This window comes from Ictalurus furcatus, chromosome 6, assembly GCF_023375685.1.
Source record: "Ictalurus furcatus strain D&B chromosome 6, Billie_1.0, whole genome shotgun sequence".
Classification (NCBI taxonomy): Eukaryota; Metazoa; Chordata; class Actinopteri; order Siluriformes; family Ictaluridae; genus Ictalurus; species Ictalurus furcatus.
In genome coordinates, this window is record NC_071260.1 from 18,277,039 (window position 1) to 18,290,390 (window position 13,352).

At 39.6% G+C, this 13,352-nt stretch overlaps 1 protein-coding gene across 1 annotated transcript in view; it reads left to right on the forward strand.

Moving 5' to 3' along the window:
* epha3 (eph receptor A3) overlaps positions 1-13,352 on the forward strand; it is an 87,724-nt gene that overhangs the window by 38,429 nt on the left and 35,943 nt on the right. Inside the window, exons 4-5 of the mRNA XM_053626856.1 lie at positions 8,717-8,872; positions 12,627-12,962. Of these exons, the coding sequence (XP_053482831.1) occupies positions 8,717-8,872; positions 12,627-12,962 (492 nt within the window). The remainder of the gene's footprint in view (positions 1-8,716; positions 8,873-12,626; positions 12,963-13,352) is intronic.

Consider the following 13,352-nt stretch of genomic DNA (forward strand, 5'->3'; position numbering starts at 1 on the left):
ACAGGCTTATAGATCCCTCCCCAATACATGGCTTGGTTATCTTGCTTTCATTTGGCATGGAAGCAACACAATAGCTTGAAGCAGGTTATTTGGATTCAAATAGGAAGTTTTATGGCTGGTGTTTGCCTACTGCTTCTGTGTGAAAATAATTCCTCTGTTATCAGTCACCACCATGTCTGACAGTCGGCGTACATTAAAAGTGACCAGCACAATCCCTGAACCCTTGGCTGACCCTGTTCTGCCTTTGTCTGTGGGAGAGATTTATCAGTAGCAGCGGATTCCGTGTGGTCCAGGGTCTCCAGAGGAATGGTGGGCCATGAGTGGCACAGAAAGGGGTGGCCATAAACCTGCCACAATGGGGGATTAGGTGGTGGCCAAAGCAGGACTCCTATTGTGGTGCCTTCTGTCTGAGAGCTGTACATTCTTTACAATAGAGCCAAGAAGGAGGACCAAAACCCAGGCAGGGAGAAACACATTCCAAAAGGCTTTGAAAACTATGCTAATAGGCTTAGTTGTTACAAAGCTATTTCCCTCTTTCTTTGGCTCCCACTCCTCATCTGCTCAATTTGCTGCAGGCATCATGGTGGCTTATTGAGACATGTCAGGGGATTTCAGTGAAATGGTGTCCTAAAATTACTGACTGACCCAGTCACATCCAGCAGCTTGGGGAAAATTATGTGGAAAAGGTTGCAGAACTCTATTTAGCTCTCTCCTGTCACACATCTTTGTGTGTGTATATGTGTGCAAATTTGTTCAGGGACATGCCCTGAAGTTTAAACAAAATGACAATCATACTTCAGATACAGTGGATATAAAAAGTCTGCACACCCCTGTTAAAATGGGAAGTTTTTGTGAAATAAATTAAAGCAAGATATATCATATAAGAACTTTTTCCACCCTCAATGTGAAATTACAACATATAAAAATTAATTGACAATCATTAACCTTGTTGCATAAGTGTGCACACCCTTTTATAATTGTGGATGTGGCTGTGTTCAGAATGAACCAATCACATTCAATCTCATGTTCAAAAGTAATTATCATATAGCTGTCATCAATGAAATTATTCTGATTAACCATAAGGATCAGTCGTTTCTGTAGAATCTTCTTGACATCTTCTTGGTTTCACCCGGCTGCTGAAGCCATGATCTGCAGAGTTGACAAAGCCTGTACAGGGTCTCACCGTTAAAAGAAAGTAGTGGGGTATAAATGAATTTCCAAAATATTAAATAAATCATGGAACACCATGAAGGCCATCATCATTACCAAGACATTACCAAGAACAGGATATCCCTCCAAAATTTACAAAAGGACAAGACAAAAACCTACCAGGGAGGCTGCCAAGAGACCTACAGCAACACTGAAGGAGCTGCAGGTATATCTGACAAGTACTGATTACTCTCTGCATGTGACAACAATCTCTCCTATTCTTCACATGTCTGGGGTATTGGGTAGGGTGGCTAGATGGAAGCCCTTTCTCACAAAAACATCCAAGCCCAAATAAATTGCCCCAAAACCATTTGCCAAAATGTGAACAATTCCAAATGGTATGTTTGGTGCAAAAAAAGCACATGAACAAAACAACACCATACCTATGATAAAGCATGCTGGTGGCAGCATCATGCTTTATGGCTGCTTTTCTTCAGCCAGAACTGGGGCTTTTATTAAGGTGGAGGGAATCATGAATATCTACAAATACCAACCGATTTGCTAGTAAGCTGAAGATGAAAAGGAATTATACATTTCATGACAATGACCCAAAGCATACATCCAAATCAACAGAGTAATGGCTTAAACAAAAAGAAGATCAATGTTTCTGAATGATTTAGCCAGAGCCCAGACCTGAATCCAACTAAAAATCCATAGGGTGACCTGAAGCACACTGTGCACATTAGATACCCTTAAAATTTGATGGATCTAGGATGTTTTTGGTAGAAAGAGTGGGAAAATATTGCCAAGTCAATATGTGCCACACTGATAGACTCTTACCCAAAAAGACTGAGTGGTGTAATAAAATTAAAGGGGGTTTCCGATTGTTTTTCATGTTCTTTGTATACTTTAGAATTTCACATTAAATGTGGGAAAAGATCTGACATGATTTATCTTAGTGTAATTCTTTTACTTATCTTAGTGTCATATTTTTACTTCACAAAAAACTGCCATTTTAATAGGGGTGCGAGTTTTACACCCTTAGTGATAGACTTCTTAATTCTATCCTAATTTTAGATTATACACCAGGTTGTCATATTGGTGTGAGTTTTTCTTCATGTCTAACTAATGAGTTATGAAGAAGCATGTGTATTTTGTAGAAAAGCATTCTTTTGAGTGTTTTGAGCAACAAGACATAACTTCATTCATTTTAAATCAGCAAACTGAACACTTCACTTTCTGAACAAATGACAGGGACGTGTTTAATCAGTGAAAGATGTCTGAATCGAACAGGACATTCATGGACCATAAGTACAGGCAGTGGCACAGAACCCAAGAACGTCTTGGTAACTGTGGGCTTTGCTCACCTATTACCTAAGAAATTTGAGCAGTTAAAGTCCACTGGGGAATTTCTATAGCAAATACAGTACACTGCACTGTAAAACTGAACAGGCATTGCACCAGCACTTTTTCACCCTCTCCTGAGGATAAACAATGCGCAGCCTGTATGTATGCATGAACACACTCCACATATTTACTAATTAGAATATGATGACTTGATTCTGATGTATTTTCTGTTGAAATCACAGTTTTGTATTACATGTGTATGACACATTAACTATCTGTATGGTGTCAGTGTGTATATTTATCTGCATAGGTGTGTATGTGTGTGTCTTTCCTTCGGCAAGGCCAGTGGCTGCTGTTCCAGGGGAAAAGCTGCCTAACAGAGATGTCACCAGGAAAGATGTAAGAATGAGACACAGAGAGAGAGAGAGAGAGAGAGAGAGAGAGAGAGAGAACATGGCTTGACAGTATTCAGGTGTTTGAAATGAAATATTGCTTTTAATGAGGTCGTACCGTTCCACCTTTCTCCTCAGACGTTATGTCGCTTCTCCTTTTGTCTTGAAAACTGTTTGCTTGGCCTGTAAATATAAAAAATTTTAGATCGTCCAGAGCACTTTCCCGTACTGGCTTACTCTAATGTTTCTACATTGATGCCTTTACTGAATATTGATAAGTGCACATGCACAATATTATGACTCACATTGTCAGATTTACGATATGGCTACAATTAATTTGTGAGTCTTTTTAAATGTAAATTAATCAAGAAACATAGTCATTGCTGTGTGACAGTTGTGTTAAAATCGTGTTGCTGTAGCTCATTGTACATGGAGTGGCTGCATAGTTCGTTTGTAGTGACAGAGAGCAGATAACAATTTGTAAGATAACACAGAGCAGAGTTTTAAGCTCATCAGTACCAGTGCCTGCATCCCACTGATGCTTTAATGGAAGATCAAAATGTTTATTGCTGCACTTGATGCAGTGTATTCACCACAGCCGAAGCTAATCAAAATGAAACACTCTGAAACATATTATGCGAATACTGTGCCAAGCACTGAATGAGGAAGCTGTTGAACAGACGCTTTCTGTGGTGCCTCTTCAGTCCCAGATTGGTGTTTGTGCTGGTAACTATAAGGTAATGGTACTAGAGTAGAGGCTTATTCATTTCCAAATGGCCTTAAAGAGTCTCTTCACATTTGGAGCTTCACTTTAGAAAATTGGCACTGTGTTCTGGACCGCCTAATTAAGCAATCTGATCCTGGTCTGATTTGAATGAGAAAGGCGTCTGATGAGCAGCTTGGGGAAGGTGTGGGCATGGGAGCGGCATTGTAGCTCACAAGAGAAAGAAGGAAGAAAACACATGTTTGAAGGTGTAAACAGTCCCTGAAGCATGCTGCAAATTACTATGCTAATATCCATCGCAAATGCAGTGGGTATGGATGTCTCACTCTGGATCTGCTGCTTCTGGGTCTGAGTGCTATTTCTTTCGCTGAGGAATGGGCTTTGCACAGAACAACTGATCAGATCTTGATAAGAGTTAGAGAGGAGAGGTAAGGCGTCCAGGTGGCATGAAAGTCTGCTTGACCTTGTGGAAAAAAAGAGAAGGAGAACCACTCTGTGGAACCAGGAAATCATTTGTTTAGTGAATGCGCTAGATGTGGCACTCTTTTGGCAGGGCTGCAGTGGAGCAGAACCGCACCGACCTCTCATTTCACCATGATAGAAAGCTCCACTCTCCCCTTCCAACACACTTTCTAATCTGGAAGTGTTCCCTTTTTTTGCACTACTCTTGCTGTCAGATTCTATTTTACTGTGTCAGGAGTTTGTTTGTTTTTTTGCTTGCGCAAGAATGTAGCCAATCAGGAATACTGAGTACACTATAATTTAGTAAATTCAAAGATATTGTTTACGCTGCTAGGTGAAAACCTTTTCTATCCAAATCAAGCCCTGCTATTGCGGGTGTCCAGCTGATATGGGATGTCATTGGAGTTGTTTACAAGTCAGTGTGTATTGATTCAGGGTGAGGTAGCCTCATTCTCCTATGAGAGTGCTATTGTACAGGCTCCAGGACAAACATAGACTCGCTGACGAGCCTTGATCACATTTCAGGCCACTCTCTGTGCTACAGCTGGGCTCTCCTGTGTACAAGCAGTTACAAATGGCCCACTCAATGGGAGATAGCTCATGTGAGTGCAAGGCTAAGCATTTGGATCTGTGATTTATGTGTGCATGTCTCTGTGTGAATGCATGTGTTTTGTAAGTGGCTGCATTTAGCTGTGGGATTTTATTTTTCATAAGAACTGTAGCTTTTATTTAATCAATGTAAATAAAGTAATACTATCATGTGCATTAGTGGAAGAGAGAAAAAGAGAGAGTTCTGAAATATGATTACTGTATTTACTACTTACAATCACTCATTGGCATGTTTACTAGATATCAAGATATCTGCTTATCTTCCAACAAAGCATGGGACTTTTTGGCTTAGTCCCAATATCCCACAAAGACTGAAGTAACTCAAAGCAAATGTGATCTGCCCCTAAAATTTGCCAAACAGCATTTTCTGCTAGACAGAGTGGCATGTGATGTCGCTATAACAAATCCAAACCCAGGATTAAAGTAAAACAAAAACATTTTGTGGCTGAATATCAAAAGGCAATAGATTTTGTGAATTTATGTGGAGTATTGGTTAAAAATCAATCAATCAAATCAAATAAAATAAAGCTAAATATCAGTAATAAAAAACATTTCTGTGGATAAAAAAATAAAAACAAATCTGAAACATTAAACTCTGTAATACAATTGTGATATCGTCTAAATTTCTAAGAAAGAAACTCTTAGAGAATACACTATCTGAGGATTGCTGTGTTATACTGTCCACCAGAAAAAAACTGTAACCAGAGGCACTATCAGGTCAACTGCATTTGACTGATCAATGATCCGCAATATTTTTATCTACAGTTATATGTCCCAAATAAGCTTGCCTGATACCTGGACAAATATGGGTCGGGAAATCAGATGGGCATGTGGTACAGCTCATGTAAGAGTGGAAACAATTAAATACAACATGACAGTTAATTTACCAGGCACTGTCACACTGTCTGGCAGAAAAGCACTAAAAGACAATGAGTTAGTTTTCTATAGTAGAACCCAGCAGACACTGATCACAGTTAGAGGTCTTTTGAGCAGAGACTTCAGGAGAGCTGAGCTCCGTCCTGTGTGTGTGGAGTTTGCATGTTCTCCCTGTGCTGCAGGGGTTTCCTCCGGGTACTCCGGTTTCCTCCACCAGTCCAAAGACATGCATGGTAGGCTAATTGGCATGTCCAAAGTGTCTCTAGTGTATAAATGGCTGTGAATGTGTATGTGATTGTGCCCTGCGATGGATTGGCATCCCATCCAGGGTGTACCTCGCCTTGTGCCCCATGCTCCCTGTGATAGGCTCCAGGTTCCCCGTGACCCTGAAGGATAAGCGGTATAGAAGAGCTCTGGAAGTGTTCAGGCTGGTTGTGATGCGATTAAGACCAAAGATGAAACCCATGTGTGTGCTATAATTAGTCTTTAATTTAATATTTTGCCTAATGTACTAGGATGCACTCAGGCATAGCATGGCATCTACAAATTTGCACTTTAATGGTATATGGTTTTATGTTTTCTGCAGATTGCAGGAACAAAAGAATGTTCCTCCTCCTCCTTTACAGTGAAGGAGACAATCACTCAACACTTTAATTATAGATGAAGGTATATTGTGACTGGAATTGATTGATCAAGCGAATGTCTAGATTTTTCATTTTCCTGCCTGTGAAGCAGAAACAGGCTTCCAGGAAATGTCTCTTTTTGAATAACCACAGCAGACACTTGCAATGTGTGAGTGGCACTTGGAGTGGGGATTCTGACCTGGCCTTTGTTCGCCAGTCCCCAGGGAAGGAACATCTACAGCCCTCTACTGAGACAGATTCAGTTTCACAGGCAATTAGTCTGAACAGGAGCTGCTGAATGAATGCATTTGTTCCCCATACCCTTCCACTCGTTGTGAGCTACTGTAAGGGTGTAACAGTAAACGAATCCAGCCAGCACTTTCTGTGATGCCATATTGATTGATGTGGAGCTGTTGACTAGCTCAAGTTTTCTCTGTCACATCCACAGCTCGTGTGATTTTATTGCAAGGTTTTATTTATCATACTCATTCTGTACAAGTAAATGTGCAGTGTACAGAAATTCGTTTCAGCCCCCAGTTGAAATCCATGTAGACACCATATATAATAATCAGACATACATATATAATAGATATAACACAATTATGTGTATGACTGAACAGAGTATATACTCTATGATACACTGTAAACAATGTCTTAAAAATATGCTGTGTATTTACAGACCCTTCACCATTAAACCCTACATAACAAAGATGGGCAAAATAATATCATCTGTCATATCCTAATTAAGCACCACTCCTCAGAGAGTGCCTGTGTGTCCAGATGAAGACTGAGTGTGTATGTAAAGTGTGCTGAAAAAGCCCTGGATGAGAAATCACCTCTGTGACTCTCCAAAGTTACCCCCCTTCCCAGCCTGTTAGACTGGAAGCCAGCTCCAGTGTCTCTTCACAGCACATGTGCAATCAATAATAGCACCTCTTTCTCTCTCTCTCTCCCTCTCTCACACACACATTTGTGCACACATTTCTAAGTGAGGTGGGTTGCTCACTACCAACCAACAAGTGAGGAAGACAGCCTCACTTCTATTTCATCACACTCTGCACAGTTAGACAGGGATCGCCTGAACAGCTGAGGACATTGTGATGTAGATGTAGAGGAAGTGAAGGCCAGCCTCTGTTTAATGTCATTCATACCCTATCACTTCACTACATATAAAGGCTGTGAGAGATGAGACGGAGATGTCACCAAGAATGATTACCTCTCAAGTTTCCATTAAAGAGCTGTCCAGGAAATGCACTACCATGATTGAAGTAAAGCACCAAAGTTTTCCCATGACATATGTTTCCAATGGCCTCATAAGTAGAGAGGGTCTCTTGTTTATGTGTCATTTCTATTTTTAGTTATTTGATCAGTTTGATCTCTTTTCATGTGTACTCTTAGAACACTCAGGGCTAAGCACTAAATAAATCGAGTCATGTTTGCTATTTTCATCTTGCAGTCAAGTGTCTCCCGGCTATGCAGACTGAGTGCTTATCTCATTTGGGACTCTGTGATTCCCGATTTGCCAAGGAAGTACTGTGTCACATTTGATTTCCCATAACTCGGGCTAATAGGCACCACTGATTTTTTTTTGTCATCTGGGGTTTTTACAGTGGCTGTTGTATTCTCCAAGGAGCAGTAGGTTAATGTAAACCTGATTTCTCATATATCACATGGCCTCATGCCTCCCTGATCTGCTCGCACAGCAGGGGTGCTACAGAGAAAAATCACTAGATGCTCAGTAGTGATATAGAACTGTGAGTGCCGGACAATGTGTAATAACAGTCACAGATCTGCTAGTGACAATCAAACCCAAGAGAGCCTTGTATTATGTGTTCAAATGATCTTGTACTGCATTCCCTGAGAGATATAATTCAACCACACTGCTGTAAATTCCACAGAAGAGCTATGAAATGCAACTGAGAAAAATCTTCTTGCAGACTTAAAAGTGTTGGTTCGACAACGATATCAAGTGACAAGTATTGAACCTGCAAAAAGAAAGGAGTGGAATGCAGATGTGTGAGCCCCTGTAATTAGCGGGGTTGTCGTAATTTTTACCCCTTCATTATGTATAATGGAATGGGATTCTCGAGAATAGGAGCAGATGAGCTGCTGAGCACAATTTAATACCAGAGATATTTAAAGAGAGCTTTCTTTTTTCCATTTTAAGAGGTATATTTGCATAATTCATGCAACATCTACTCTACGTGTCACTAAAGGGAGAGAGTAGCAGCACATTTTTAAATATGTTTTATCACCAGGCTTCAGTCTGGCACATGATTCCCCCTTCTTCTTAAAGGAACAAACCCATTCTCATCCTCATTCTCTTCACACACGTTCAGTGTTCACTCTCCATGCTCTGAGTGTTTTGGGTTGGTTTAAGTCAGTCTTTTCAGTGCATCCACTGATGGATATTGTCATGTGAAATCATCCGGTCCATTAAAGGTGGCAGCGTGATAATGAGGTAATGGATGACTTTGTTGGTTAAAATCTTTACGCATTCTAATTTGTCTTCTGCTCATGTTTGTCTTTGACAGCTTGCCGGCCTGGCTTCTATAAGGCTTCGTCTGGGAATATGAAGTGTTCAAAGTGTCCCCCACACAGCTACACCCACAAGGAGGGGGCTGTGCACTGCATCTGTGAGAAGAACTACTTCCGTGCTGATGGAGACCCTGTGTCAATGGCCTGTACCCGTATGTATACATAACTGCACCGTTATCAAGCTCAAACATAGAGAGCATCATGCACAGCTATCTTGCACATCATCTTTCTAATGTAGAATCATTTCTCCTGCGTCATGTGATATACAGATTACAGTTACGTACTTCAATTAGAAATGGAAAGTACTTTGTATTTTACATGAGTGTATATAATTGAAAATGAATACTACTCTTGTTAATTTAGAGTACTCTTATTAGTAGTACTCTTACTTTATTTTTTCCATGTCCATGGACACTTTATTTGAAACCTTCCAAATACATATTGCAAGTACATATCGATCAACATTCAAATATAATGATTAATTTTATTTTTTTTTTCCACAGAATCCAAGTTAATAATATTACTGTGCATTTTAAATCTATTTTATGGACAACATTTAAAACACTGCAACTTTAATTTCAGCGTCTGTAACTTCATATTCTAAATCATATAAATAGTAATGAATTTCTAAGTGTGAGACCATGCTAAAAACATTTACCACATTTTGACATGCACACTTTTTAACACTTTAGTATCCATTTTTCTAACTGACAACTTCTTAATTTAATGTACTGCAATTTTAACACAATACCCACACTTATGTTTTAAACATTTTTTTCTGTACTGTTTTCACACCACATCTGATGGGTTTTTTTTTTTAGAGTTTGTTATTGGATTTATGGATTTATGTAGGCTCAATCTGATTAGGTTTCTGATTTTCCTTATATTAGTCCAATTAGACATTGTGTCTCCCGGGCAATGAGTCTCCCAGAGAGCTAGTCCATTCTCTTTTATAGACAAGGCTGCAGATGGTACACAGCATTGACAAACATTCCTACATGTGTCATTCCATTGCACATTAGTCATAAACCACGGCATTGCTTCATAGCTGATTCAGATGTAAAAATGTGTTAAAAGTGTTGCTTTCTGTGGCCAAGTGTGAAAATGTATCTCTTATGTGACATCTAAAGCAGTCATGTAATGCTGATAAATGTTGCATATATTTGTGGCATCAAGAGCTGTCCTGACATTTTGTTTTCACCTAAGCACGTAGCGTTAATTTACGTTTTAGACATTAGATGCACTTTTAATTTGAACAAGTCTGTCTTTTAAACTGCGCAGGAGAAACAAGGTTATATGGTGAAAGTACTGAAGTAGCATATTTGAGTTTAATTTCAGTGGTCCCCAAGCAGAGACATTTATCTGAATATAATCTTCCCTCCTCAGATGCAGGGAAGGTACTCGGAGTAGAACAGATTAGCTTTTAGTATGTTTGTGAGAACAGCACAGAAATGAAAGTAAGCTTTTTCCTAATATGATCTGTTTTAAATGTAAAGCTCATTTAGGTGGTTTTCACACTGGGCACATTTGCTGTGGTCCAAATCAGAGTGCAATTGTTGCCGGCACCCCACAGCATTGTTCTGGTTTTTAACTCACTTTATTTCTTTCGAACCCTGGTCCATTTGCATTCATCTTACAAAGCGCAAGGAGAACACAGCTCGACTCACTATATATATATATATATATATATATATATATATATATATATATATATATATATATATATCTTATTTATTTATTTATTTACTTACTTACTTACTTACTTACTTACTTATTTACTTGCTTGCTTATTTATTTATTTATTTATTTTGGTGCTATTATGCGCAGCAGTGGACCTCTTCTCAACGTTCCCCTGCCACTCATAGTACATGTGTGTTGTGGAAACTAACAATGTCATCATCGGCTAAAACACATGTGCAGGTTACTTTACTTCCTGAGCAAGTGCGGACCCGAGTACAAGTTGCGTTCACATTCATGGGAATCGCAGCACAGTTTCAGACCACCTCCTACAGGGAGTCTCGGGCTTGGTACTATGGTGCACTTCTGGGCCCACATGACAGCTTTCACTTTACCAATTTTTCATGCAAACCGTGCTCTATTTTGTACTAAACTGCCAGTGTTAAAGCCCCCTTAGTATTCTTTAGAGATGTTCAACATTTATTTGCATTTTACATTCTAGTCCATGCTATAACTAGATAGTACAGATTTAGTTATACATCACTGCTGAATATTTTTGTGTAATTTTGTAGACCCCTGCCTGCAAGATCCTGTGTTTATTCATTGTCAGCCATTTCAAAGGTGCACATATTTATGCCTGCTTTTAGTATATAAAAATAGATCTGTTTATTTCTACCTGTCTCCTTTTTATGAGCCCATAAAACTTGCATTTTCAATAGCATAAATCCTCAACATGAGGAAAAGGACTGCAGTAGAAAGGAGCGGATGTTACATATTTGGTACATTAATCAATAGCATGTAAACCATTTACCTCTCAGCACCACACAAACAGCCCTCATATGTCACACTCTCAAAGTCATGGGCCCAGAATGTGTGGTGGCTCTGCATTGTGGTAGCACTGCTAATTTAAGCTTATAGTGGCCCTGAATGCCACATTCACACCTCAGTGAGCATGGAGCTGAGCTGCTTGTCAGAAGGGGTGTGTGTGTGGGTGTGTGTGTGTGTGTGTGTGTGTGTGTGTGTGTGTGTGTGCGTGTGTGTGCGTGTGTGTAATGGATGGCTTACTCCGGCACACCTCACATGCTCCTGCTGGCAGGCCAGGCAGTCTGTTAACGTTAAATGGCACACTGTGATTTCTATTATACGTCCAGATCAAAAGATGCTGTGCTCTGGCAAAGATGTTAACCCGCAACAGAATTCCACATTTCCCCTGACCTGTAGGCAGACAAGATTGTTTATGTCTGTGGTTTGTATCGACTCTATGTCTTTCTTATCCTATGAAATTGAAAAGGATTATATTTGATTTCTCTTCATTAGAAAGGAAGGTTAAAGTAGTTTTGCAGTGCTCTGTTGAAGAAAGAAATCCGTTTTGTTTCAAGCATTTTAAGTAATAGGTCCTGGGTAAATTATAAAGAAAGCCATTTTAATGATGTAATTATATGCATCATCTTTGCAGTGCATCTCATAATCTATCTTAAATGCTGACTTATGGCAGCATTAAAATGGATAAGACTTACATAATAATGAAGTATATTTGTGTGTGGGAGGGCCACGTTGTGCAATGAGTCTTTCCTTAATGCAAGGTTGAATCCTTCCCTCATTCTTTATCTTTAAGGAGATTTTAGGAGATCTTAGTCAGAGTTAAGTAGACAGCACTTGGTACAACAATGCTCTCTGTAAATTCTTCATGTCAAATCAAATGACCAAACGCTAGTTTTTATCTTGAAACATAATCCCCTCTTAACCCTCTACACTACTTACTACATCTTCAGAGCAGAGCCAGGAGCAATTTAAGTTTGTTTGAGGTCTGGACAGATTCGGTGTCTTGCTCCATTCCTTATCCTCAGATTTCATTTCAAAATTGCTCTTGTGATCATATGGAAAGAGCGGTGAGTCCCAGTCAAATGTCTACCCGTTTTTTTGTAAGTCTGCTTTTGCAATCAGATGAAATCGGACTGCCTGCACTCCCACTTCCTTTAAAATTAACACTGCAGTCTTTTTCATACATACCCCGAAAATGTGAAGTAATGCCATAATTTTAAAAGACCTAACAAAAAGATATGCAGTTCTAAATTCCTTTATTATATAGCCTTAAACATGAAGAACAACATCTCATGTTCAAAATTGCATATTGCACAGGCTGAGTTCAAAACTCATAAGATGTCAGGACAGCCTTAAATTCTTTGCTGGACAGTATCGTGCCCACATGCCTGCTTTCTTTTTTATTAGGTCCCCCCTCTGCTCCTCGGAATGTGATCTCAGTCATCAACGAGACGTCAGTGATCCTGGACTGGAGTTGGCCAGAAGACACAGGTGGCAGGAAGGACTTGATTTTTAAAGTAGTGTGTAAGCGTTGTTTGGCTGGGTCTAAACAATGCGAGCCATGCAGAGGGGCTGTGCGTTTCCTGCCCCGTGCTTCAGGCCTCCTGAACACCACAGTGACTGTGGCTGACTTGCTGGCACACACTAACTATACCTTTGAGATTGAGGCAGAGAATGGAGTTTCCTCTCTGGCACCTGCCATGCGCCAGCATGCCAGCGTCACTATAACTACCAACCAAGCAGGTGAGGCTGTCTTTACATCACCTCTTACTGTGCTCAAAAAAAGTCAGAAGATTTACAGTAGTTGACTTATCAAATGGTAACAAACAAGTTTAGTGTTATTTAAAAGCATTTATCAAAGCAACTGTGCCATACACTTACACTGTGGCAAAAGTCAGCAAACAACAATGTTAAAGCAGCAACTGTGTGTTCTGTGCCACTATGCTGCCACATAAAATGTTGTATTTTTCACATTAGCAATGAAAAAAGTTAACAAGAAAGTTAAGACTAATACAACATTCAACATAAGTTTACATGGAATAGATTTTCCTTTAGATTTCTTCAAGTAACAAAGTCTTTGGGGAAAAAGTACAGATAGCCTTTCACACATGGACATATCAATGTTGTTTCATT